General features: G+C 40.1%; 5 protein-coding genes across 15 annotated transcripts in view; 2 read left to right on the top strand and 3 right to left on the bottom strand.

Annotated features, from left to right (window-relative positions):
• Positions 1-1,954: 1,954 nt before the first annotated feature.
• Positions 1,955-3,128, top strand: LOC132194229 (cuticle protein 16.5-like). The gene is made up of 2 exons (XM_059615386.1): positions 1,955-2,059; positions 2,185-3,128. The coding sequence occupies exons 1-2, from the start codon at positions 2,048-2,050 to the stop codon at positions 2,890-2,892; spliced, it is 720 nt and encodes a 239-aa protein (XP_059471369.1). The 5' UTR covers positions 1,955-2,047; the 3' UTR covers positions 2,893-3,128.
• Positions 3,129-5,014: 1,886 nt separating this feature from the next.
• Positions 5,015-6,010, bottom strand: LOC132194230 (pupal cuticle protein C1B-like). The gene is made up of 2 exons (XM_059615387.1): positions 5,850-6,010; positions 5,015-5,617 (listed from the first exon to the last, which is right to left on the bottom strand). Exons 1-2 carry the CDS (start codon positions 5,859-5,861, stop codon positions 5,111-5,113), a joined length of 519 nt encoding a protein of 172 aa, XP_059471370.1. The 5' UTR covers positions 5,862-6,010; the 3' UTR covers positions 5,015-5,110.
• Positions 6,011-15,078: 9,068 nt separating this feature from the next.
• Positions 15,079-16,348, top strand: LOC132194347 (larval/pupal cuticle protein H1C-like). 2 transcript variants are annotated; one of them, XM_059615557.1, is made up of 4 exons: positions 15,091-15,173; positions 15,249-15,368; positions 15,936-16,051; positions 16,154-16,348. In XM_059615557.1, the coding sequence occupies exons 1-4, from the start codon at positions 15,162-15,164 to the stop codon at positions 16,284-16,286; spliced, it is 381 nt and encodes a 126-aa protein (XP_059471540.1). In that variant the 5' UTR covers positions 15,091-15,161; the 3' UTR covers positions 16,287-16,348. The 2 variants fall into 2 exon arrangements, with proteins under 2 accessions (XP_059471539.1, XP_059471540.1); XM_059615556.1 differs by having other exon boundaries at positions 15,079-15,173; positions 15,936-16,348.
• A 686-nt stretch (positions 16,349-17,034) lies between these two features.
• LOC132194346 (serine/threonine-protein kinase 10) lies at positions 17,035-23,901 on the bottom strand. 5 transcript variants are annotated; one of them, XM_059615550.1, is made up of 21 exons: positions 23,767-23,901; positions 22,761-23,050; positions 22,535-22,699; positions 22,279-22,477; positions 22,094-22,224; positions 21,816-22,034; positions 21,659-21,760; positions 21,146-21,230; positions 20,918-21,078; positions 20,392-20,866; positions 20,088-20,331; positions 19,869-20,035; positions 19,621-19,816; positions 19,362-19,530; positions 18,745-19,311; positions 18,566-18,685; positions 18,390-18,503; positions 18,112-18,330; positions 17,918-18,053; positions 17,764-17,867; positions 17,035-17,536 (listed from the first exon to the last, which is right to left on the bottom strand). In XM_059615550.1, the coding sequence occupies exons 2-21, from the start codon at positions 22,920-22,922 to the stop codon at positions 17,384-17,386; spliced, it is 3,888 nt and encodes a 1,295-aa protein (XP_059471533.1). In that variant the 5' UTR covers positions 22,923-23,050; positions 23,767-23,901; the 3' UTR covers positions 17,035-17,383. The 5 variants fall into 5 exon arrangements, with proteins under 5 accessions (XP_059471533.1, XP_059471534.1, XP_059471538.1 ...); XM_059615551.1 differs by having other exon boundaries at positions 23,763-23,894; XM_059615555.1 differs by lacking the exon at positions 23,767-23,901 and adding an exon at positions 23,697-23,714.
• Positions 23,902-24,861: 960 nt separating this feature from the next.
• Positions 24,862-27,638, bottom strand: part of LOC132194345 (protein turtle-like) — a 38,114-nt gene continuing 35,337 nt past the window's right edge. For all 6 annotated transcript variants that reach the window (XM_059615543.1, XM_059615549.1, XM_059615548.1 and 3 more), the window contains one exon: positions 24,862-27,580. In XM_059615543.1, the coding sequence (XP_059471526.1) occupies positions 26,227-27,580 (1,354 nt within the window). In that variant the 3' untranslated portion in view covers positions 24,862-26,226. The remainder of the gene's footprint in view (positions 27,581-27,638) is intronic.

Here is a 27,638-nt window from a genome sequence, read left to right as displayed (position 1 = left end):
GATGCGATACGCCGCATTAACAATCGGAACACAACAATGGAGATACCTGCAAAGGGCACTCGGACAATCCGATTTTGCGCATGCACGCTTTTTAGTAGCCCCAGATTAGATTTGCATGATGCTATTGTTTGGTGATTGACATCGGAACACGCGCTACTTGCAGTGGTATTATTTTGTATTACCAAAGGTTTTGTTGGTTCGGGGCAAGTTGATTATCGCGCGTCAATCATTCCGTTAATGAATCACTTTTACGGCGGGAAACAGATGCGAAAATAATTTGCAACATTTGGGAGTTCCCTGCCGAGATTTGGTAAAGTTCACATTAATTTACTGCAAAGTGAACGTGCACGTTTGTTCAAGGATCTATCAATTCCCAAGGTGCAAAACATGTTGGTTTTTTGTTGATCGAAATTCAGAGGTGGAAAAAATAACAAAAACAAAACTGATCAGTTTTGAAGTAGTAAATATTATTGAAGTTAAAAAACAAAAACAGGAAATCCGTTCGCACGGAATGTGTTGGTGCGTCTAAATAATGATTTTTTTATTGGTTAGTGAAATATTTATTAATAAAAAATTGGAGGAAAAATTAAACAATCGATATAGTCTTGATTATTAAATTTTAATTTCAATGAAAAAAAAAATGAAAAATAAAAATCGTGTATAATTTCATGTTATGTCTGCATTGAATGGATAGTAAATTAATAAAATAAACTTATGCACTTTTAACGATCCGACTGTATTTCAATAATTTAATTTGTTAATAAAAATAAAATTATAAGGAATTTCATTCCATTTTTTTTTTAAATCAAACAAATGTCACATAGTTCATACGGTTTAACAACTTCACAACTTGTATCAGTAATCGAAGCGGAACACAATAATAAATAACTTTATTACGCTGCTGTATAAATATAAAGATATCAACCGTATCAACGGGTGCTGATTTAATTAAATGTATCTCCCGTTTATCTCTTTTTACACGCGCCACGAGCACGCGATTAATTAATCTAGGAGACATTCAGCCGGCAACCTATAATTTATTCAGATGTCTCGCTGCACAAGCAGGGTCGTCCGTCTGCCAGGCTGTCTAGGATGACCAGTCACTGGATGCGTTTTTCATGAATGAAAGAGGTCCATCGAGCAGCTGCCGGCTTATTTTACGGTCCACTGAAGCAGATGCAGCGAACCTATAATTTTTACCCGGTCGTGATTGAATTATCACCTCGTTTATCTTAATTACAGTTTAAAGGAAGCTGATTTAAAAATTCAAATCACCGATTGAACACAGCTTTAGGGTTTAAGAACATATTATTTTAGTTCATCTTATTTCAATTCAGAGAAAAGCGCGAGGTCATCAAATAAGAGATGACTTAAAAAGCCGTGATTATCGAACAAAATTTTTCCGGCAGAATCTAGATCAAGGGAGGACACAAATTCAATTACGCCTTCAGAACGTATTCAAGAGATTTCAACTCATGCACATAATTAAGCAGAGATAATGAGAAATCGGCCGGAGCCGCGTGCGAATGACGCAAGATGCATTATATGGTGATTGATCTCTGCAGCTCTCAGGCGGCCTGAGGCGAAATTTATCCTGATCGCAATTTGTGCAGCGAGAATGCCGTGATATTCATTAAATTATTATTAGTTTCAAAACACGCATCTGGCTCGAAAACAATTAAAATTACGCAAAACCCATTGATAATCGGTGACACGTCCAAACGATCGTCCGAAACCGCCGGCGAAGGTAATTAATCTCGCGTGGCGGCTTGGAATGCTTTCATCACACCAACGAACAGCACCACCTCTTCTGCCACCGAACTTCTTCCCTTCTTTCCGCGTCCCTGCGCAGACCCCACCCTTTGTTGATTCAGAAGGGACCCGCGGTGCAGCGATAGATCGCCTTTAGGCCAGGGCAGAGTGCGCGGCGCTGGGAGAAAGTATTTCCCTGTGAGTGTCCAACTATATAAAGGAACCGCACCGCTGGCATCACTATCATTCCTCAGCTTGCAATCCACAGCAGCTCAGCAAACCCACTCAAGTCACAATGGCATTCAAGGTGTGTTTCAATCAGTGGGCTTCGCAAATCGAAATTTGGATTACGCTCGCCGGATTTTGATTTTTCTAAAAATTAAATTTTTTTATCTTACTTTTTACTAAAAGGCCAATTTGTTTCGTCCACAGTTCGTCGTCTTCGCCGCCTGCGTGGCCGCCGCTTCCGCTGGCTACCTCGAAGCCCCCACCGCCTACGCTGCCGCCCCCGTGGCCTACGCCGCCGGTGTGCCCGCCATCTCCTCGGTGGCCTCCAACACCGTCCGCAACTTCGGCAACACCCAGCAGGTCAGCACCTACAGCAAGACCCTGGACACCCCCTACTCCAGCGTCCGCAAGAGCGACATCCGTGTGACCAACGACTCCCCTGCCCTGGCCTACGCCGGATACGCCGCCCCCGCTGCCTATGCCGCCCCCGCCTACACCCAGTACGCTGCTCCCGCCTACGCTCAGAGCTACGCCGCCCCCGCTTACACCTCCTACGCTGCCCCTGCCATCGCTAAGGTCGCCGCCCCCGTCGCCTATGCTGCCCCCGCTGCCTACGCCGCCCCCGCCTACACCCAGTATGCTGCCCCCGCCATCGCTAAGGTCGCCGCCCCCGTCGCCTATGCTGCCCCCGCTGCCTACGCCGCCCCCGCCTACGCCCAGTATGCTGCCCCCGCCATCGCTAAGGTCGCTGCCCCCGTCGCCTACCACGGTGCTGCTTATGCCGCCCCCGCTGCCTATGCCGCCCCCATCGCTAAGGTCGCCTCCCCTGCCCTCCTCGGCGTCGCCTACTCTGCCGCCCCCGCCGTCGCTCACATGAGCTTCAATGGTTACGGAATCAACTATGCTTACTAAGTAGTTGAGCCCCGTTTTAACCTCTTCCCTTGTGCAGAGCCTAAAGACTTTTGTACATAGACCACTGTGATCGCACTACTCGCGTAAACCTTTCCATCACATCGACATACATCCCGCATATATGTCTTCCTCACCAGAGAATTGTTACACTTTATATTCTCAATCATGTTTCGCATACGCTGAGCTGTTCTTGTTATTTCAAATGCACAATAAAATTGCCTTAATTTAATTAAAAATACTTTGCTTTTCCTTATTCCATTCAAACGAGTTCCTTATTTCCAAGAAGCCACTTTTTGGCGACAAAATTTCTATTCCAGGTCAGACCTAGGAGCGTAAAAATATTGAGCGCGGCTCATTTCACTCGCTAACCTTCTTTCCTGATCTTTCAGAGCGACTAAACTCGTTTCACACGCTCATAGTCAGTGAGAGTGATTGCATAACGAAGATTATTTGATAAAGCTCAATAGGTTAAGTTCAAATAAAATTTGAGCCCCATATATAGGTTTTGAATATTTCATATTTATAATCTTCACTAAATTGAAATGCTATTAAATAATAAATAGCGGGTGAAACATGATCCCACTGAAAAGTATTATAATATGCTAGTTAAAGCGTTTAGAAAGAATTACTTAACAAATAAAATCAGTCTGTGCTGCTATATATTACTTTGATCTTCAGGATAGGTTCCCCACATGAAAATTTTTTCTTCCATATTTTATTTAAAAAATAAAATAAACCAAACTGGCCGTTCAGCAGCATTTTTATAGCGTTTAAAAATAAACAATAATCTATGTAATAATTAAAATTTAAAAATTATTTCCTGTTGAATTATAATTTTTTTATTGTAATCAGAAAACCTGCGGCAGATATCCACAATAAAATTCGGTAAAGTAATAAATTATTCGCTTATTTGATAAAGCGCTGAAAATTCCCTTAATTTACATTTCGCGAGCGTAAATTACTCCTCGATCGGAATTTGACTGAATTTGCATAATATTACATAAATCAACCTCAGCCGTGGCAGCAGCAACTAGTGCGGCGAAAAGCCTTTCCCAAAAGCTTCCTGGAATTTGAGACATGTGAACTGCTGTAGGAGGTATATGCAGTCGTAAAAAGAACAAGTTTTTTTCAAGTAGAATTATCGCAAGTTGATTTTTTAATAAAGCGACTTTTGATTTCAATTTTTACTTACACGTCTCGTGATCACTTCAATTAACAATCCAGTGCGTGCTTTCCTGATTCGGGTTTCATGTTAAGTTCAGACATTAGTAAAACACTAATCGATCTTTCTCACATTACTGATCATGTTGCTTTTCACTTTAATAATACAAATTACTTGATCATTTGCATATATCTGTTCCCTAATTATTACTCATTCTTAGCCAATAACCGTCAGAAATCGTGTAAATTGCCTAATGTGAGGCGCGCCGATTTTAATGACGAAATTCACATTGCAAAAATTTAAAGCAACACAGAAGCCCGTTACCCCCGCGAGATGGCGACATCATGCAGCATAGCCTAATTTTTGCAAATATTTTGCAGATATATAACGTTAAAATACAAGTAGAATAACGCGCTTAAATGCTCAGATTGTACATTTTTAAATATTGCAGCTTGCATTTTGTTTTTGTTCTTCCTTATGAAAAAAAAAATATGAAGAAAGAATAAGATGAGATGACACAAGACAATGCCATGTTATGAAAAAAATAATAATAATTGAAATAATAATTAATGATATATTAACATGGGGCGCTTACTTATATTGTGATTGTGATTCGCATAATTGTTAGCCCATTTGAACCGAAGTCTTGTTGAGATTTAGACTTTTGTAATAAAAGTTGTCAGAATGGCCTGAAGGAATTTGATTCAGCGATGATTAGTTAAGATAATTTAATAGTAAGAAATTAATTGAAAAACGATTTAATTCTTAATTTGTTTTTGTGAAGACAGTAAATTGTCATTCATTGTAAAAGAAACCTTGGATTCTATCATGAGGACTTGAGACGTTTCAATTCTAGGGCAAGGGCATTTTTCTTGTATTATATTGATTAAGAGATGATTGCAGTGGAATTTTTAATCCCAATTTATGTTTTAAATTTGACAAACTAATGAAAAAGAGAGCAATAAAATAATGATTTTTCGGGATGTTTGCGAATAATTTATTACATTTTTACAGGATGGAAATGTCAATAAATAGGAATCAAGATGTGAAAACTATTTAGTAAGCGTAGTGAGCGCCGAATCCGTCGAAGCTGTAGTGGGCGACGGCGGGGGCAGCGGAGTAGGCAACTCCGAGGGCGGCGGGGTGAGCGGCGACAGCGGGGGCGGCATAAGCGGTGTGGGCAAGAGCGGGGGCGGCATAGGCACCGTGGTAGGCGACGGGGGCGGCGACCTTAGCGATGGCGGGGGCAGCGTAGGAGGTGTAGGCGGGGGCGGCGTAGGTCTGAGCATAGGCGGGGGCGGCGTACTGGGTGTAGGCGGGGGCGGCGTATCCGGCGTAGGCCAGGGCAGGGGAGTCGTTGGTCACACGGATGTCGCTCTTGCGCACGCTGGAGAAGGGGGTGTCCAGGGACTTGCTGTAGGTGCTGACCTGCTGGGTGTTGCCGAAGTTGCGGACGGTGTTGGAGGACACCGAGGAGACGGCGGGCACACCGGCGGCGTAGGCGACGGGGGCCTGGAGGAATCCAGCGTTGGCGGCGGCCAGGCAGGCGGCGAAGACGACGTACTGAAAGTTGCAATTAAATTTTAGTCAAAAATAATAAATTAATTCAAAATCGTTTTAGGAATTTGTATGTATTGCAAATAGTCCGAGTTGCGAAAATCCTGAAGGGCGTTGTCCCTTTTTGGCACAAAAACCATTATGCAATATTGCCCCGTTAAAAAAGCAGTCCGGTGAAAAGTGAAAAGGTGACCGGCGGGCTCTTTTTCAAACCAGTAAATCCAGTGGAGCGACTTACCTTGAAGGCCATTGTTGTGTGTGTTTGCGATTCAGTGAGTCAACTGATACCAACTTGGCCCAACAATTGGACTTTTATATGAAACACCTTGGTCGCTCCACCCGCGGTGGAGTAGGGTGAGAAAGCAAGACAAGGCCTATCACTGCCCTGATGGCGGTGGCAATAATGCAAACACACCTTTTTCTGCTTCCACCACTTCATTATCCTATGCGGCTGCGAGACTGGTCTCGGCCGGCAGCGAAAAACAATTGCTCGCGCGTGGTGGTAAAAACGCGTAAAAGCAGATCTTCGTATTATAATATTCATGCCGACTTAATTCCCTGGAACATTTTATTGGCAGTCGTAATATACATATGCATTTTAGCTCTCGGGAACACCTTGAACATGATATAATAACGCACCTTCAGTTATTTTCCACACATTCACGGCCCTAATCGCGTGCTTTTTGTTTGAGCTTAAAAAGGACAGAAAATACCAGAATAACTGGTATCCTTCTCAACATCCACTACGATGGCGTAGAGCAATAAAGTGATTGACTTGGTTAACAGCGCGATCGTGTTTCACTAATGGATAGTCAATTAGGCTCATCGTAAGTAAAAAATGCCATTAATGCGTGAGATTACGTAAATCAGAGGACTATAGCGATGATAATCAGTTGGAAAATTAAAAAAAAATTGTTTTTCTCCCATCCTTGCATTATTAATAATTTATTTATTACCATTACCACCCTAAGAAATTTTCATTTCTAAAAAGAAAGTGTAGACAAGAGTCTTTGTAAGTTTAAGGGAATATTGAAGAAAATAATTCATTAAGAATTGTTGGAAAAAGATTTTGAAAAAATGGCAAACAAAACTTGATTATTTTGTAAAGTTTCCTTATATTTCAAAAAATCTGTATAGATCTGTACATCGGCAAAATTGTTTGAAAGAATTGACCCAAAATTGTACTGGACTAAAATAAATTTTTTTACAACATCACTTAATATCATGTTTTATCTTTAAAACATTTATTTTAAAAGATTCCTGGTACAAAAAAAAATTATCAATCAATGGATAAAATTACAAAAAAAAAAAAAATAATAATAATCAATGTAATTTTTAATGACCAGCGGAAACGTAAAGATTAATCTTTGTATTTAATTTTTGAATATAATTATACATAAATATATATTTGGGTTTACAGTTATTTGTAAAATAAAATTTAAAATAAACATTTTAAAGGCTCGCAAATTTTTATGGAATTGGAATTGAAAAATTTTGCAAATTTTGATACCAAAGAATTTTAAATTATAACGATGCAAAAACACTTTCAAGTATTGGAAAAGTGTAAAATAATTAAAAATCAATTATAAGCAAAGGACTTAAACAAATTGCGAATTTTCTTCATTGAGACATTCCAAAATGCGTCGGCTTGCACAAGACTGGCCCCAAAGGAGTAATTGCGTTGATTGCAAGGTATGTGGTCGCGAGAGAGCAGGACAGGATCATTTATCAGTTAATTTCCATCTCCAATACACACGGTACACGTTTATTTATTACGACGAGCGCCGACGGCTAATTTGCAAATTTCTAATTTTGCAATTGCGAATCGCGGCGGATCCGCTCTCGTTTGCAGCGAGGTAAAGAGTCCAAGACTCGTCGCGCGTCGGTCTTTCTGATTTTCGCCAAAAGTGGCAGGGATGAGTCGCTCGGCCGTCTCGGTTTGTTGCTCATTTGATCGCTGACACTTTTTGCTCTCTTTCAAAGACAGCTCTCGTTGTTTTTCTGCGTGCAACCGCAAGATCGCCACACGACTGTCAATGAATGATCATTTCTTGTCGTTGAGTTTATTTATAAAACATGAAGATTAATTTATCCTTGATTTCATTCTGACCAGTTTGATTGTGTTTTGACGGAAAACGAGGTGAAAATTGAATTAGGCCAATGGAAACCAAGGCTTGGCTTTTGTAGCGAGTGATAATGACTGTGAGTGTGTCTGAGAGAAAAGACGCAATTCGGCGCTATTAAATTCAATGGCGTGACAAACACATAAAAAGAAAAAATTCTTTGGCAAGCTGAAATTTTTAAATTAATTACTGCAGCTATAACACACTCCGTTTCACATTCCTGGTATTCGATTTAATTGCTTGTTTTTGCTTATGTAATAAGTCAAATTAATAAATAATTCATGAAATTTATGAAGTTTTGAGAGCTTGTTGTCAAAAGGCTTATTTTTCATAATAACATGCCTAATAAACCACGTAATTTACGTATGAGAAAATAATCTTGATTAAAGTTTTCTGTTTCCCTTGTCCTTTATTTATTTGATCCTTCTCAAGTTTCTTTTGAATTTAAAAATTTAAGCAACAAAATTCATTTAGATAAAGAGAAATGAGATAAGTTTAAACTTAAAATAATAATAAAATTTTAAATAAAATAAAACCAACAAGGCATGCTGCTGGAGATTTCTTTTAATGATTTTGAATGGCACGATTTTGTGCCATTTTGTCCAAAATTTTTTTTTTATTTTTATTTTTTTTTTTATTCATAATATCCTACTCAATTTAAAATAGGAAAGTGAAAATAAACTTGCAGTTAAGTGGATTATTAATTAAATTAAGTTGTCACATCAGGTTTTCCATGACCAAAAAAGTAGTTTTCGACTGACTTCCTATAAGCTCAATTAATATTTTTTAAGGTTACTAAACAAAATTAAGATATTATTTCTATAAATAAAAATTTCGTAAAAACTGTGATTTCAACACTTTTTTACAATTCATCTGGAACAATTGCATAATCACTAATGCCAATTTTCAAAGACATTAATCACGTTCAATTATTACATAAATGGATTAATTTGCTAAATCCAACTCAGCTTTTCCTGGTTCTCAGCATTTTTATTTATTTATGTAAATAACACATCTATACAAGGCAAGCAATTATATTATTTATGCAGTTTCCCAATGGCAGTGCGGCAAAAAGTGGGCCAAACAAAAAGACCTGAAATTTTTACATAATCTCCCCAAAAAAAGCGTCCACGACCATCTGGAGCGTGGAAGCATCCGTCTGGCTCTAATCGTTGGGCGGAAAAAGCTGATAATTTTCATGTTCAAAATAATAATAATAATCATGGCAAATATTCGCGTGAGACGGGGGCTTATTGCTTCACTGACAAATCAGCGAGCGGGTCGGGAGAAAAGAACCCTCGACCGGACAAGTTTTGCGTTAATAAGGGACCGGCTGCTCGCGAGAGGTAGACGAGCCGCGCGCGCGTGTGTGCTGTAATTATTAAAAGCGACCCAGCCCTGGCTGTGCCCCGCTCGAATATTGTTATCCTTTAGCGCGACGAGGTGTGTTATGTGATCTTGATCCCATTTTAAAAAGTGAAAGTGCTCGCTCGGGCAACGCAAAAATTATATTGGCGAACCCTCCTCAATTTGTAGCTAATGAGCGGGCGAAGTGTTCTTTCTTTCTGCCGAACACGCAGCTCGATCGCGCCGTCTCGTTGACAATAATAAATTCTTGTGCAGATCCCACGCATCTCTGCGTTAGATATCTTTCTGCGCAACGACCGAAATTTTTATTTCTTTTACTTGCGTAACTTTTTATTCGAGCGGAAAAAATGGGACCAGGCTCTCTTTATATGCAGATTTCGTCGCGTAATTGGCGCCTAATTTCATGCAAATTGGAGATATACTGCGCCGTTTCAACTCCTAGGCGGTTCCTTTTTCCTTGATTGGGCTTCAGTTCTAGATCGCGGCAGGTGCTCGTTAATTAGAAGGAAATTCCACTTTAAAAACTCACTTGCGTACTGAGAAAAATCTTATGTTATAGAAATTTTTTGTTTTTACACAATTAAAACAAATTGTATGTGAATGGATGTGCAATAAACATTTTTAATAGCATGATTTTTATAAATTATATTATTTTTAATATTAAAATTTATTTTTAATAATACTTATAAATTCTTTTAACACATTAATTAATATGGAAATCTCTAAAAATTTTGTGCAAAATTAAATGCATATAACGAGTGGTTTTTAATTTGAAAAACTAGAACGAAATTAAAATTTCTTCGCAATCTTAGCACATGGAAATTTCTCTTATTTAGCTAAATAAAGGAATTTAAAATATTAAGAAATTAAAATAATACTTTTTCAGTTTGTCTTATATAATCATCAAAATATTTTCCAAAGCACCTAAATATATGACAATTTTCAAAGTAAAAAAAATGCTTTTAGAAAATCTGCCGTTTTCGTCTAACCTTAAAATTTTCCCTAGTAAAGAAGTCAAAGAGGAAGCAAGTCTATTTATAAACGGAAATTGTCATGAAAGAAGCAATTTTCAAATGAACATAATACTGATATAATTCAGCAAAAAAAAAAAATCTTCAAATTTATTTCAATGTTGCAACACATCTGAGAAATCATGCGCTTTTACTTTTCGTTTTCCTTTAAATTTAATTCTTGTCAATCCAATCTGAAAGGTCTCGCAATATTTATTGATGGCGCAAATTTAAATTTTAAATATAAATCCTTAAGCGGCTTCAACATTTTTGCTAAAAACGAAAGGGCTCTATTTCTTGGCAAGACAGGGCCATGGAAAACGAGCAAGTGTGTATGTCATTTGCATCGGTACTAACTTCTGAAGTAGTCGCGCCGCCTCATGCCGAAGCACATGCGAATTAATTTCAGCAACTTTCGTGTAATGTGTGACGCGTGGTTTCTTTCAAATCGACACACTTGTCCTTCGTTGGAGGGCAATTTTTATGAGTTATGCTCATTTTTTCAAATGGTAAAAAATCTCTCCTGCAGTTATGGCTGCAAAACCGCCTCTACTTCATTATTGCGATTACGAAACAATTCGGTGCGGCCGCGGCGACCTTTCTTTGCTATGCTCGTAATCGCCGAAAACCGGACTAGGCCACGAGATCAAGCACCTGAGCGCCAACATCCTCTTTCTGGCGCGCACATTTATGCAAGCTTTTAATTCTTTTCACAAATTTTAAGGACACCCAGTACTAGCCGATAAATAACTTCTAACGAAATGGATTTATTTGAAAGGCTACTTTGAAAGGCACGAACAAGATAATTACAACCTCCAACGGGCTCCCATCATCTGAAAAAAAATAGCACGAAAATGATCTGTTCTTTGTTCTTTCTCAAAAAAATTGGCCAAAGGCTCCAAATAATTACTGATAATTACCTTATTTCTTATCATAGGCGAATCTCGCTTTATATGTATAGAAGTGGGAAAATGAGAGGTCAGGGGAAAAGATGATGCGGTCGAGCCTTGAATTTTTCGCTACGCAAAACACGCAAATGTGGGAGGTGTCAGTGATAAGTTATGTAACCTGCTTGACCCCATAGATTCGGAATTGATAGCTCGAGTAACCTATAAAACTAACTTTGGTTATATTACTGGGCAAATTAAATCAGATGAATCAGATATTATTGCTACAGAAAAGATAACTTATTCGAATTTGAAACAAAATTTTGAATTAACAGTTTGGTGCAACAAATAAATGAAATGTTATTTATTTTTAACAATAAAATACTCTGAATTGAAGACATATAATGTTATGGGTTGATATTCAGAAACAGTTAAGAAAATTCCAACCAACCTTTTCAGTTTATTTTATTTTTTATTTTTAAGTTGGTAAATGTTGAGGAAAATAAATGGAATAAATAAATTCAATAAGAATTATGTCATAGTATATAATTTAATGAAAATTTAATATTTTGCATTTTTCCTCAACAGACCCAAACCTTGAATTACAGGTTTAAAGCGGACCGAAAAAACTATTCTGGTTTCTAGCAAAGGTCGGCGATGTCTAAATCTTATTAATAAGTTTTCGTCCACAAATTGAATTCCTACTTACGTCACGGATTTACTCGCTTTTAGGTCGGCGCTGCTCTTTATTAATTTTTGATTGAGTCACTCTTGGCCGGCGCGCCAATAAACAACAAAATCCAATTCAATTTCATATAATTCGCAGATTTGATTACCAATAAATCAGTTTAACGCTGAACACAAATGACTGCAGAGCCCCATTTTATCACCGGCCACTTAAAATAGAGACAAACTTTTTCCCACATGTTTGTCAACTGTGAACTTTGGCATCTATTGAAAATAATTAAACAATAAAAAAGAAACAAAAGATTGCACTCGTTCTAATGATTAATATAAACAAAAGTGAGAGGCGATCGCATCTTTTTTCTGCTGCGTGTGTGGCAAAATTTTATTTGCATTGTTGGTTGCGCAAGTAGTGGCGCGGGCTGGGAGCAAAGTGCAATGCCCACGGACTTGGAATTAACATCTCTATTTCGTGCGCGCGATTTATTTATGCATGTATTTACGGTTCCGAGTGAATGTGTGTAGAACAAAATAAAAATAATTGTTTGCAGCCGCGTCAGGGGCGTGACTCGTTTGCCACACAACGAGCCCCAGCGGTGAACACTTGGCACTCACGAAACGATTTAATTCTTTACATCCAACAATTGAGAAGATTATAATTACGGCGAATAATGGCCAGTAAAATCTGTAGGGGGCCATGACACATTTTTTTTCTACCCAAGAGCAAAAATCAAAATTAAGTATGACGCAGTTTAAATAATATCAAAATATAAGCCTAAATTATATAGACCACAATCTCAGGTCAACCGAAAAGTGATTATATTTTATTTTTATAATTTCTATCAGCTAGGGAATTAAGAAGTGGTTAAAATAAATTTTGGAAAACGTTTTAGTAATTTTACATAATCTTGAGTGAGAACTCAAAAACTATCTTCTGCAGTATTTAAATTTGTTAGAAGTGTTGTAAATATATTTAATTTGTAATAAGAAAATTAATGACAAAAAAAATTAAAATAAAACTATATTTAAAATAATATATTTTGTTATGTTGCTACTAATATTTGTTGTTAAAACTTTTCAGATATTTAAAATTACTCCATGTTCTATTTTTAAATTATAAGAATTTGTTAAGAATGGTAAAAAAGTCAATATAATATAATAAATAGCTCTCAAAATTAATTCTGGTTTGATTGCTGTAATAGTTTAGTTACCATGGCAATGAGAAAAATTTGTAAGAATAACAGAAAATGAATCGATTTAAATCAAAAAATGATTCTAAATCAATGGAAACCTACAAGAACTGTTGCAAAATTTAATCCACGACTTTGGACGAAATAGAAATTTTACGACTTTCCCAATAATAATAATAGGAGGTGCGACTCCATTTCTCACCACATAAATTTAATATATATATCACGTTTTACAGTTTTTACACGCGGCTCGTCCAAGGCGAAAAGGTCCGATTCCTTCAGTGTGATCGACCTCTGGCCGAGATGCAGTTTTTCGAGTGTGGGTCTATAAATCTGACCCGCGGAGGAAAGCGGTTTTGTGTTGCAACAGTATGTTATTCTCAAAACACTCAATAACAACACCTCGCATCCCGCCTTGTTTACACGATCGCAAGCTGCACCTGCTGAAAATTCAAGGTCTGGACCTACCTTTGTCGGCTGCACAAATTGGGCCGCACTTCTTGCAGATTCGAAGAGATAATCGCCCGAATTTCACACACAACTCACGCCGTGCCAATCTCGACGACACCCGGCTGTGCGAACGAGATGAGTTGCATCCTTGACCTTTGACCGGTTCATAGAAAGTGATTCACTCCAGTAGTGCTGGAGTCTGGATCTTGAGTGGGAAGCAATCCTGCGAATCTGTTTTATTAATAATATTATTAAATTATTTTTGCGTCTAATTTATGTAATTCTTGATATTCGATTGCTGCCTTTAAACTTTGATTTAATTTAAAATGATCATCTCATTGATCAGTATTAATTTTATTTATTATTAAATATTAATATACATAATAACAGCAGCAATCGTTTCGTGAAATTTATCTGTATAAATGGAAACTACCAACCCTTGTAAAAATGGGCAAATTTTGATAGCCATTCCATAACACCCAAGGGCTGTATAAGTTGTATCAAAATCGGCATGTCTCATTTCGAAACCATTAATTGTGAGATGCAGCAATTCACCTTAAATTTAGATTATTTCTTGATGGCAGCGCAGCAATATTCATTCTCGCGCAGCCCCATTCAATTTATGCATCCCAAGGATTTATTGCGTTACACAATGCGTGTCATGAATGTCAAGATAATGGTTTCGATTGTGTTTTGTATTAGATAATTACAGGTTAAAATTTAATTTCTCTTGCGATGGCCACAGACTCTATAAATCCATTTCTATTGTGGAAGAATGTTCAAGTAAATTGAAAAAGAAAAAATGTTCGTTTTTGTTTACTGATCTGGATGAATTCCGCAGTTTAGATTCATCTGCAAAAACAACCAGGTTGGAAAATAAACAAGTATTTTGATTTTGGCACACCTGAGCAATTTTCATAACAAACGGAGAGGAAGAAAACAAAAATGTGTAAACAAAGTTTCGCGAATTTTCCGGCAACAAGACTGACGTAGGTTTGATACTGACGAGACTTTTTAATAATATACAAAAGAAATTCTTGAATAAAAACAGCTCCATCATTTCTCAGTTCATATTTCGAAATTTTCATCAATAAAAAATCCTTCCCCAGTCTCATTAAGTTAAATATGATCAATATTTTATCTCGTTTTTATTTCCAATTATGTCTTCGTCTTTCAACTCTCTTAATTCGATTAACGTTGAGACCTGATTCATAAATCTGTCTAAATTAGCGTATAATAACTTCCATAAAAAACCAATAAAAATGCCCTCTGTGTACAGACGCAATTGCGCGTAATTGCATCCTTCACGGAGAACGAGACTGCAAAATAAAAGCAGTAATTCCGATCGGCTAAAAGAGACAATCAGGTGCAGTTGAACACTGCAATTGATTGTCCGCGTGCAAAGGACAAGGCTCTGCTCCTGCTTTCAAGGGAAATCGCTCTCGGGGACAATAAAATTTTAGCGAATTTTCTCGACGAAAAAATAAAACACCTGACCGCTCTTTTGTGCAATTCGATCCCGACACCCGACACTCCAGGTGCACTTGCTCATTTTTTACGTCGGCGAATAAAATAAGCTAGGCGGGGCGGCTGCTGCAATTATCTCGCGGCGTTTTGCCCCAGACCTTCATCTCTGCTCTCTCGCGCGCCGTAGAAAAAGCGAAAGTTGTATAACGTTGCGCCGCCTGAATTTGTCTCCGCCGCTCGGTAAGCCACCAATATCGATACGACCCATATTTTTTCATCCGTCCTTCCCCACCCTGGTAGGCGCAGGGTCCTCTATAAAAGCACCTGATGCCGCCAAAGCTCCTCATTAAATAATCCAACAAACTCCAGCCATGGCTTTCAAGGTACATACTATTTATTTTCCGCACACTTATTAATTTCAGTTATAATTTTTTAATAAAAAAATTTCCAAATTTCAGTACGTCGTCCTCGCCGCCTGTTTGGCCGTCGCCCAGGCCGGTCTCCTGGCCAACCCCGCCGTCGCCGCCGTCGGCGCCAGCCAGCAGTCCACCCTCCGCTCCCTGGACGGAAACTCCGTGGTGAGTTTTTGCTCTTGCGTGCAGGTTGCGCAACAAATGGGCCGTTCAAATATTTTGCCTTAAGCTACATCCGAACAAAAGTAGTGGAACTGACTTTGCTAATCGAGGCTGATCGTATCGCAATGAAAAATTTTTAGACAGGCCCTGTGGCCCAGTTCCAAGAATGACCTTCTGACGGAGTAAAATTTTTCACTCCTGATTAAAAATAAAAATTATTTTCAATCATTAATTAACTCTAGTGTGATAAAGGGAAATTTTTAGCTTATCTATTAAATAAATAAAAATAAAATACGTAGCTTTTCATTCTGATTGGGCCGGATTTCAATCAGTGAAAAAGTTAAAAGGGTTGAAATTTTTATAAGCATCAACTTTGTCCGATACAAGTAGATTTTACAAAGAGTGGTAGGATCAAAAAATTTAATTAAAATAAATGTTCAATGAGGAGAAATATAATTAATAATTATAAAAAAAAAAACAAATTGGGGTATACATTGAAATCCAGATTATTCTAAAATTTTTCTTTTAAATTTTTTTATTAAATATCACCCTTTTCTTTCTCAACTTCAGGTCAGCACCTACGCCAAGCAGGTCGACACCCCTTACTCTAGCGTGCGCAAGTACGACTCCCGCGTGACCAACGACGCCGTCGCCTACCACGCTGCCCCCGTCGCCTACCACGGTGCCTATGCCGCCCCCGCTGTTGCCTCTTATGCCGCCCCCGCCTACACCTCCTACGCCGCCCCCGCCATCGCTAAGGTCGCTGCCCCCGTCGCCTACCACGGTGCCTATGCCGCCCCCGCTGCCTATGCCGCCCCCGTCGCCAAGGTCGCCTCTCCCCTGCTCGGAGTTGCCTACTCCGCTGCCCCTGCTGTCGCCCACATCTCCTTCGACGGATTCGGCGCCCACTACGCCTACTAAGATGTTAATTTATTATTTGTAAATTATAAATGTGTCATTAAAATTAGCAAACCCAAAACAAACTGGTTTTCTTTTTGCCGAAATTAAAATTTAAGGTTTAGGATTAAACTTAACAAAATGTATTTTGTATGCTTTTAAAATTATTTAATTAGTTTACAAAGCAGCAGACCTTTTTTAATGGAAAATTAACTCAGTTTCTAAATTTCGCATAAAATATTGTATCTGACAAAATTTCCATTTCAAAGGATTTTGATTGAATTAGATATTAATTTTAAATTAGCTGACGAATTTCAAGATCAAGGGTTGATTGAGTGGAATCACAATGTTTCGATTCTCCGAATTGTCATGGGCACGAATTAATTAATGGTATGTATATACATACAAAATTTTGCTTCAATATCTAACTTAATAAGTCAATAAAGAGTAAGAGACCAGCCAAGACCCATGTGGAACATAAGCCCTATGATGATAAAGCTACAAAATTTCCGAAACCGGTTGGTCTCGATGGGTCTCAGGTACGACGAGGGATTATTTGTCTCTCTCTCACTTCAATAAATTACAAAAGTGAACAAAAGCACCACATTGGTTTTTCAGACTTAATTTTATGCAGCACTGACTTTTACTCAGATGAATACAACTACTATCTTCTTTTTTTATTTACTAGGGGAATGACAAAAAATAATTCAATTTTGTAATATATTTAATGTTGATTATATTGCAAGTTCCATTTTTCTACAAATTTTTTAACAATCATAATCGTTGTGATCAATTAATAAATTATAAACCGTTCTGATCATACTGACCTGAGAACTCCATTTTTACATTTCAGGCACCATAATTAACCTTTTAAAAATATAATACAAATAACAACAACATGGGAATTTATCAACAGTCCCGATAATAAGAATTTCTTATCCAAAAACATTATTTTTTTCCACTTTGACTCCCCATAATTGCATTTTCTCTTTTCTCAGTTGTATTTGTGATTAAAAATTATTACATGATATAATGCTTGACAGACATTCCCTTCGCATCTTGATTACAGTTAAAGGAAATGTATATAAAAATAACATGCTGGTACATCACCTCAAGAAAGCTCAACTGTCGGTGAACGATGACGAAATGCTGCTTCGCGTTGAGCCCTTCGAGAAGCTTTCAGCTCGAGGAATGTTGTCGATGTCACTGCTGATCATGTGGCCAAACTGACGCTCCTGCTCATCCACTTCTTTGTTGAACTGCTCTTCCAGTTTCTGAAACAATTTTTTTATTGTAAAAAAATGTAACTGAAAAATTTGTTGTAGAGACGAAGGAAGAAAACTTACTGATTAAAGAACATTGCCAGTCAAAAATAATGCACGCTTTGGAAAGGAATTAAAACGCCATTTAAAAAGTACTACAAAATTTATGATCTCTATGAAAATGGCCACGACTGACTGAACTACTAAAAAAACATGGGATTAATGATCCAGCTGCTCACCTGCTTCCTCGGTTTCAGTTGAGCCTTCCATTCCCGCAGCTCTCTATTATAGCCCTCCTCCTGGTCTTTCAACTTCACAGTTTCATGCTCCATAAGCATTTTTCCTAAATACCACAATTTAGTTTAGGATTCGTTCAAAATTATCTTTGCTTACTTTTTTCATTCTGCAAACCCTCCAGTTCTTTAATTGTAGCCTCCGATGATGCTTTCAACTCTTCCACCATGCGCTGGTGTTTCAGCTCAAATCTTTGTTGTTCGGCTCTGTACCTTTTCTTTTCATTTTCTTGGAACTAATTTCAAGAAAGAAAAAATACATAAAACTCTCACATTTAAATTAACACTTTTAACCTTCTTTATTCGATCTCTTTCTTGATCGGGATCGATCATGTGTGTGCTTATGCTGATTCGCATGGACTCCCTGAACATCATCTCGCGAGCCTTCATCTCGGTTCTTATGCGCTTCAATAGTGCCCTTTTCTCTACTGTTGGTCTCTTGGCCAGCTCTTCTTCCTTCCGTTGATTCATTCTCTTCACTTGCTCCAACTCCTTCTCATGCCGATTAAGCATCTAAGCAAAAAAAAAAAAATATCAAAAAGGTGAAATTTGGTGAAAGGTTTTAATTTTACTTGGTGTCTCTGCAAGAAAAATATGTCCTTCAGCTGCCTCTTCGCGAGTTGCTGCTTTTCGTGTATGTGTCTTTCTTCCAGTTCCCAAAGTGCAGATTCCCGTGATCGAAGAAGCTGAGATTCCAAAATCATCAATTAGTTGGTCAAAACTTAAATAGCAAATTAATTAGTCCCACCTGTTGTTTCTGTTGCAAGAATTGTCTTTCCATCAATGCAATTTTCTCCCTGTGCGAATCGCTTAATCTTCTTAATGAGGTCTCGTGGTTTTCGTTTAACCTTTCCAAAAATTGCTTTTCCTGTGAACAAATAAATTAGTAACCAATCAAACTTTTAGTTTTTTTTTTATAATTCTGACCCTTTCTGACTGCTCTGTTTCAAGTCTGTCTTTTCTGACTCGGAATGCTTGCTTTCTCGACTCCTTCGGCATCAAGTCTACTTCCTGCTTGAGTAGTCTCATCTCCGTCTTGAGACCTTCCCTGAACTGTTTGAGTTCTCTCTCCTGGTCAGCGCGAATTCTCTTTGACTGAAGGCGCAGCTCTGACTCTTGCTGCTGTTCAATTCGTTCGATTGACTGTCGCTGGCCTCTGTTGAGCGCGTCAAGGTCCGTGTCGTAGGTCCTCAGTAGGGTGGCTTTCTCTTGCTCAAAGTGCTTCTCCTGCTGCTCCCGAGCAAGCTGCGCCTTAAACGCAAGATCCTGGAACTGCTTCTGCTCATACTTTTGCAGCATCTTGAGTTCCCTGAGCTCCTGCTTCCTGAACACATGGTCATCAAAGATGAGACCATTTTCATCGTCCCCGTATATAACTTTGCTGGTGGTGGTTTCGACCACGGTGCCATCTATCTCGAACCGCCTAGTTCGCTTTCGTGTTTTCTTTTTCAGGTTCAAGAGCTGAATGTCTTCTTTCGTTCGTCGGTCTCGTTCCTGCAGTTTAGAATTAAGTAAAATAAAACAACATTAGGTGAAAAACTCACTTTAGGATATTCAGTCTTTTTAGGTCGCAAGACTACATCTTCACTATCTGGATTTTCAACGTCTTCACCTGCAGAAGTAGCAGCGGACACTTTGATGGATGGCACTGTAAGCGCAGAATCTTTGCCACTGTCCACACTTTCGGTGGTGGCAATACTTTCGACGTCAGACCTGTAGTAGATAAAGACATTTTTACTACCACCCATAAAGAGAGATACCTCGAGAATCGTGCAGCTACAAAAATTGAGGTGTATTAGAAACCTGTCAAAGTGTTGGGGCGTGGAAACTGTTGTAATATTCAGGCCATTCAGCTCCCTCTGTCTTGACTTGGCAGACTCTTTGGCTTCTCTTTCACTTTCTTTTACAACCACCACGTTGTCAACGTCAGTGCTCTCCTGAGTTGTCCCTTCGACAACCACAGACGTTGGTCTCACAATGGGATGGTCATCATCGGTGCCTAAAATTTAATTATAATTAAAACCTGTTCTGCTTAAATATCTGATTAATACCATTTTCACTCTTTCCACTGCTGCTCTGTGCAACTGATGAGATATCTGACCCTGCGTCACCGTGATGTGTGAGTGAGGATGAGCACGAACTGGAGTCTTTGACAAGCTCGTCCCCACCCTCGCCGACAGTAACAACAGAAACATGAGTCGTGTCAAGCTCATCAGGCCTGTTAATTAAATTTGAGCATAAAAATTCTAAACAAGAATCAAATACAGTACCCTTGTTTATTTTGTGTAATGAAGTCATCACTCGACTCTTCAAGTTCACCGGGAATGCTTGGATTAATTATCAGCACCTCGCTTTCATCAAGTTTCAATCCATGGCCATTTGATTGCACAAAACTGAAGGACGTGTCTGGATTTTCCAAGGATGGCAGAATAGACAATTCGTCATCGGTAGACGACTCGTTGAGAAGAGTTTTGGTATTTTCATTAGCCACAATCACAACTTCATCATTTCCAGCTAAAAAAAAAATTAAGAGAAATTTGGTGAAGTTCCATAGATAATTTTTAGAATAAAAACCTTGAGGCAAAACTGATGGCACTGGGGTTGCAGGTGTTGACACAACTACGGTTAAGGGTATCTGATCTTCCACCAAATTCGTCAGGACTGTGACGGTGGAAGTGTTATCGTTTGTATTTAGCACCAAAGGAGGCTCCACCACAACTGGTGCGGATATAATAACAACTTCACTTGTTGAGTTATTGGCCAACGATCTGGCTGGAACAATGTCTGGAGACTTTTCTTCCTCGTCTTCTTCGTCGTCATCAAATGATTCGGGCACTGGACTTGCAGTGACTTCTTCTGGTTCACTCGTTTGGATTTCATCGACAGTTTGCTCTTTGAGTTCTTGATATTCCGTGTCCACCTCTGAGGGCAGGATTGGAGGCGAAACAACCACTGGAGGGGGCGGGGCGCGACCTTTATCGCGGGATATTTTGCGTGGTGGCTCTGGTTGAGCAGGCATTGGCGGAGGCAGCGGTGGCTCAGGAATTGCCTGGAAAAATAGTTAATTTTGCAGTTTTCATGTCAAGGGAAAAAATAGTACCACTTCTTCAAGAGGCGACGGAGGAGGGGTAAGAGAATCGGGGACATTATTTTCTTCGGGAGAAGCAGAGGGGGGAGAGCTCATCTTCGGTTTCTTTGACTGAATTTGCTCTTCGTCCAATGATTCTCTCTTGGGCGCCTCTTCCCTCTCCTTAGCTGGTACTGTAATCAAGAGGCAATAAATCAATTAAGGGCCATAAAGTAGGCCACTTCAATTAAATAGACGTACGTTTCGTTTCCGCCTCCATTTTTGTTGCAGAAGAGTCATCTTCGCCAGCCTCCAGCTCCAGACGGAGATTGGGCCTGCGCGGCTCCTATTTACAAAAACAGCATTAAAGCAAAAAAGATATTTCATTTCCTAAATTTCGGAAAATGCACATTCAAACAATTAACAGGGATGAAACTAATTTTAAACAAAACGTCTAATTTTACCGTTTCTGAGAAATCCTAACATTGAAAATTCTACGCTTACAGATTGATTCAAAATAGTTAAAAACAAAAGGAACATGCCGAAAAAATGAAATTTTGAAAAGTCATGCACCATGATTGACGAGTGAAAAACAGACCACCATTACTGCCACTTACCAATTCTTTGATAATGTTTCTTTTGTTTTTTCTGTTTTCTACCTCTCTATTATTGTAAGCATGAAAAATAGTGTAAAGATTTACAAGTCGTCAAGATTTTTGATTAGAAAAGCTAGCACTCATATCGCGGCACAACATAAAATGGAATTAAACAAACCTCCTCTTCATCCTCCAACTCTTCTTCAACTACCTCAGCCTTATACTCGAGCAATAAATCACGAATGGGCTTTGAGTCCAATTTGCAGTCTATAAACGGAAGCTGAAATTCAAGGCTGTGTTAAAATTTTAAGATAAAAAAATTAATCCCGTTTTACCTTGAGCAAAGTTTCTGCAAGAGGCCGTTGGACTGGATCTTTTATAAGACACGCAGCAATGAAATCGTTAAAGTCTTTCGACCACTTGGACGGCTGATCCAATTTTGGGGGCTCTGACTTTTGGATTTTCAACAGGACTCTCATGGGAGACATTTCGTGGTTCGGTGGTTCCATCTGAGCAAACTCAATCAAGGTAATACCTAACGACCAAATATCAACCTGAGGAATAAAATGTTTAATTTTCAATTTTTTTTTTCATTTTAAAATTTCAAGTATACTTTGAAATCGTAAGGGTTGTCCCTGAACGTTTCACAGAGGACAACCTCTGGCGCCATCCAATAAGGTGTTCCGATGAAGGTGTCGTGCTTTTGGAGTGTATACTTGTTTTTTGCCGAAACACCAAAATCAGCTTGAAATGAGATAAGTCAGAAAAAAAAACACTTTGAAGGTAAATTTATTATACCTAATTTCACACCCCCGCTCATTGTCAATAAAACATTCCCAGCCTTCAAGTCTCGGTGAATAACTTTAGATTTGTGAAGAAAGTCTAGACCTCTGACCATATTTTGACACACATAGGCGATCTGCGACTCGGTCAGAGGTTTCTCCAGTTCTAACATAATTGAGTCCAGAGCACCACCATCACAGTATTCAATCAACATCTAAAGGAACAAATTGGAACTTTATAAAAGTGTTACATATTAATTTTTCAAACTTACCCATAGTTTTCCTTCAAAGAAGTAGGATTCTTGAAGGTCCACCACGTTGAAATGTTTGCATTCTGATAGAATATCAATCTCAATCATAAAGTCGGACAATTCGTCCTCGCCCTCCAAGGCACATCGCTTGGCAGCTGCGAAAGTGTCCGTGCCCTTTCTGCGAGCCTGGAAACGAAAATAAAAGTTAATATTTCACCTGAAGGTTGCTTGATATAACAATTTTCACCTTGTAGACTTTTCCAAAAGCGCCGTCTCCGAGTTCACCGACCATTTCCCACGTCTCCTCCGGGTCGATATCCATTTTGATGTTGTTGAAGACCTTCTTCTTTTTGGCATCGCTCCCACCCCCCAGGTGGAGGACCTTTTTCAGGTTGCTCAAGAAAGACATGTCGAGTGCTTTTTACTCTCTCGTTCTTGACGGAGCTCACAAAATCCCACACTTTGGCAATTATCAACTGAGCAGAATCAACAATCCGGCTGACCAGTCGAGTCCATGCTGAGCAATTTAGGGTGCACCTGCGAACAGCAAAAAGAAAACGTCTCGCAATGACGCATCAATGCGGAAAAACAGCCGTGACCTTGACACGGAGGGTGAGCGCGAGATTGTTTAAAGGTAGACAGGCGCCCATATCGGCACGCGTCTGAATGTTCGGCAGACCGCAAAAAAAGCTGACGTTCGCCAAAATGGGCACTCGAAGGGGTAAAGGGCGAGTAATTGGGTGGAAAACAAATTGAATTACATACGCCTCCCCCCGTCGGATCATCAAAGTGGCGTTGACAGAATTCGATTTTTTTCCACGCTCGCTTTCAAGAGTTTCAAGTGTTCGCTTTGCGTAATTTGAATTGTGTATTTTGTGTCACCCACATCCGCGCTGAACAACGAAAGGAAATGACACAAATGGGAAGGAGGAAACTGAAGAAGAAAAGGGCGTTTTGCCAGCAAGCGCAGCGCGTCAAAAAGAAAACACACACCGACGATCGAGCGCCGTGTGCGAGTCGCGACACCCGCCTCGCGCAAAACGATAAAAGTTTGCGGAATTCGTCAACACGTCGGTTGAGGTGACAAACAGACTGGGGCCAGATGGGAAGCCGGGTTTCAAAGCAGGGGCTTCGCGGTTCGCTCGAGACCCGAGCGAGCTGCTGCTCACGAAGGCACACAAACCACGGGTCAAAATCACGCTCAGCCTCCGCCGTCTACGCCACGATTCGCGACGAAATTCGCGCTTACTCACGTGTAATCGCCGCTGCGTGAGTCGTCGCTGACGTCTCGCGTCTTTATCAGTCAGCCTTCATAGCAATAATCCTGTGTTAACAGCGAAAATATTCTACTTTCCGATATCATTCATTTAGGGTGTAGCCATTGAACAGAGACGTATGACGAGAGCGCATGCGCACCAGCGGCCACTTCGATCGACGCACACGGCGCCAAAATGCGAATGCAATTTGCAGCCAGAGCTATTTTGCCATCGAGCACCACAATTAAAATAATTTTTTTAATTAAATTATTTATAAATTGCTGATTCATTGAAACAATCATATTGCATCTTAGATTTAACAGAATTAGTAGCCATAATAAATTTTTGTGATTATAAGTAATTTTTTTGCAATTATAAATGAAAATTAAAACTACATTTTTTATAATTATTAATTTTAATTAAAATTGAAATAATTGCTTACATTCTTGTTGTATTGTATTCAGATTTAATGCTAATTCTTACATAATTATTTAACATATTCCATTTAATTATACTTTTACCTTAAATAAAAAAGCGTGTAGGGGTGTGAAAGAAATGAAATTCTGCGTCAGTACTTTTATTCTTTGGTACTTTACTGTGCCAATAATTTGTGCCAACAATGACAAGTACACAAGTCAAACTTTTTAGAGTAATAAAGATGGAGCCGTTTTTTCTTGATCAGTTTCTCACAGATGACATGACACACGCTAGGGCATAAATATTCTCGTTTCTTGGTGGACAGTGAAGCGCCCTTCGCGCGACGTCTTCTGCGCCGTTTTGAAATCAGGAGTGTCCCTAGGTTGGATCAGTTTCACTCTTTTTTCATATAATCCACATTTTTTTTTATAGTCGCAACAGAGTTTGCCTGCATTCCGTCTCGCGCGCAAACAATATCAAAATATCTACGTTCGGACTGTCCGGCCCTACCGTCCAGCCGGACTGTGCTGACAAGAGGTAATCTTTCTCAATATATTTGTTATTATTTTTACGATACCTAAAAACTGTTAGTGGCGAGCAGACGCACTGACCTATTTTGTCTGAAGGAATTTTAGAGTTGCTTTTTTTTTTTTTTTTTATTTTTCGTAATCTTCATTTTCTTTTCCTCAATAATTTTAACGTTTCGTGAGCAAAGTACTGAGAGTAGTGACGAGTCGTCTTATTTTTTTGTAATTACCCTCGCGCATACAGCAGTGGAATGTACAAGAATAAAGATGAATAGAGAGTGTTTGGTTGCATTCTTTCATAATATCTTTCTCTCGGTCAAAGTTCTTTCTCTTTTTTCAACTAGATAAGTAACCATCCCTGCACGTTAATAATTTAATTTATAATAATTTAATTCAGACAGAGAATATTGCATCAGACATACATTTTCCCCTTTTCGTCTTGTGAGTGTGTGTCCATAATTTATATAATCAACACGACGCTCAGTTTTTTGCGCCGTCTTACCTAAATTGTACTCTAAAAAAAGGGGGGCACAACCAACTAAATGTGGGATGTTGATCAGATTGCACGTGTGATACAGGGAGCGAAATCAAAGAACACAATACATGGCGGTGGCGACGGGGAGCTAGGGAGACAACAACGTTATTATCATCTAAATAATTGATATCAACACAAATATAGCGTCAACTAATATTAACTTTTCAGTTTGTAACATTTCAATTCTTTGCTTTAATTCAATAAATATAGTTATTTTTACAAAAAATATAAGAAACATACGCGGATATGTAAAAATAAATAAAATGACACTGATCTTCACAACAATAAATTAATAAATGCCAAGTAGTCGCTTTAATACTACTTAAGTATGTGAGAGTGTACGAGTCGTAGCATCGCTTGATTTCCATTCGATAATCAATTAAAAATACAACATGGCATTTCCGCTGCGTATTGCAACAACATGAACTCTTTTTACATTTTCGTGCGGCCTCATCAGCGATAGTTGAACCGAAATGATATTTTTGTGAGGCTGCTGGTGGGAAAAGTTCGCTTACACTACCTCCCGATACTATTTTTGTAGAATTTCTCCTGGGTCGTATAGTTTTAAAATTTTTGATCTTCGTCCATTAATTAACTGCTTAATTAATTAGAATCATATATTGTTCTTTTCTAAACACTTTTGTTTTTCCATACATTAAATCACCTGCCACAGACTGCTAGAGGTACTTACAGACTCTTCTTCTTTTATTTTTTATCAAATTTATACATGTACAAGGCGCAATACCATATTAACTATAAAATACTGCGTGTTTTAGAAGTTCTTGTAATTGGAGTGACTTACATGCTTACTTATAGATTATAACTACACGTCAGTTCCATCACCCAACCAACCAACAAACAACCAATCAACCAACAAACTTCGTCGCTAAACCTGCTGCACAATTATTTTAGAATTTATTTGCTTTGGGTCGTGGAGCGCGTGGGTGAGTAAGTGAGTCTGCAGCAGTGCGGCGAGCGTCAGCAGGCGCTCTCCAGCTCTTGCTGTTGACTCTTGTGGCGGCGGCGCGCCTGACGCTCGCGGTACTCGTGGAACTCTTGCTTCATGGCCTGCACTCTCGCCTCAATGTCCTGATGCTTGGCCGAAGGGGTTAAACTAATCGAGGTGGTGCTGAGGAAGGTGTTGTACATCTCCGACTCGGAGCTCTGCCTTGGGCCTCCGGGCGACGGCGTCGGCACCGGCGTGTTGAAGTCGGCGTCAAACTCGTAGTGGTCGTCCACGCTGGCGTCTCGCCCTGCGCCGGACGAGTCAGGCGCCGGTGGGGGAGACTCGTAGGGTGGCGGGGGCCACGTGGACAGCATGTACAGCGGCAGCGGTTTCCGCAGCCACGAGGTGAGGGGCGGGGGAGGCGGTGGACGGTACGGGGGGCCCGGCAGGGGTGACCGGGAGGAACTTCCGGTTTGCTGCGAGTTGTTTTTGCTTCCGAAGCCACTGCTGCTGGAGCGGCTTTCCGGGGACAGCTCCAGAGGGGAGGGTCTCGACGGACTGGTTCTCAACTCTGGAGCCGAGCGGGCGTGCCTGAGAGCCCGTTTGTTGGCCGGTCGGACGCGGGTGGGCTTCGGAAGGAGGGCCCACTGGCCGGGCACTGGGCTGCTGGGTTGGAGGGGCCGGAAGAGAGGGGTGGTGTGGACGTGGCGTCCGGAGAGACGGTGCGGCGCCGGTTGGTGGACGTCGACGCGGACGTGCTGCCATCGGGGCGACACTTCGGCGTGGATGGCCTGCAGCGAGGGCAGTTCCTGGCGGTAGCGCTCCTGCATGGAGCGGAGAGAGCTCGCCATTTGGCTGGGGGTTGGCAGTGATACGTCTGGCATGAACATGGAGCTCGGCTGCCGCACGGAGCTGAGGTCGCTGAAGTTGTGGATGGGCCACGTGCCGGTGGTCAGAGGGCCTGGCGAGGAGGCGCGCATGGTTGGGAGGCGCGTTGAGATGGAGAGGCGGTGCCGAGGGAGAGTGTGGCTCTCGCCGGAGGCCTCGGAGCGGAGGCTGGGCGTCACGATGATGGGCCGTCGCCAGCCGGGGGGATGTTCGAGCATCTCGCGGCGTCCGGCGAAACCACCGTCGTCGCTGCTGCTGCTGGCAGAGTCGAGCACGAATCGGCCGTCAGCAGCACGGGCGATGCTGGACAAAGGGTAGACCATCTCGCGACGCACGTAGTACGCTCGTAACTCAACCTCGGAGTCGGTGGAGCGGGCGCCAAAGGGAGAGGGGGATGGGGAAAGTTTTTCAGGAGTGTGGCGGAAGCCGGAGAGGAAGAAGGCTCCGAGGCGTTTTACGGCCCCAACGGTCACAGCTGGTATTCGGCGCGAGCTAGATCTGCGAAAAAATATTTTATTTTAGAAAATTTTCAGTAAATTCAAGTTCAAAACAAAAA

The sequence above is a fragment of the Neocloeon triangulifer genome, unplaced genomic scaffold (genome assembly GCF_031216515.1).
Source record: "Neocloeon triangulifer isolate White Clay Creek 2 clone unplaced genomic scaffold, ASM3121651v1 ptg000006l, whole genome shotgun sequence".
NCBI classification, from domain to species: domain Eukaryota; kingdom Metazoa; phylum Arthropoda; class Insecta; order Ephemeroptera; family Baetidae; genus Neocloeon; species Neocloeon triangulifer.
The sequence above is the reverse complement of the archived record's forward strand: the minus strand, read 5'-3'. Positions and strand labels throughout refer to the sequence as shown.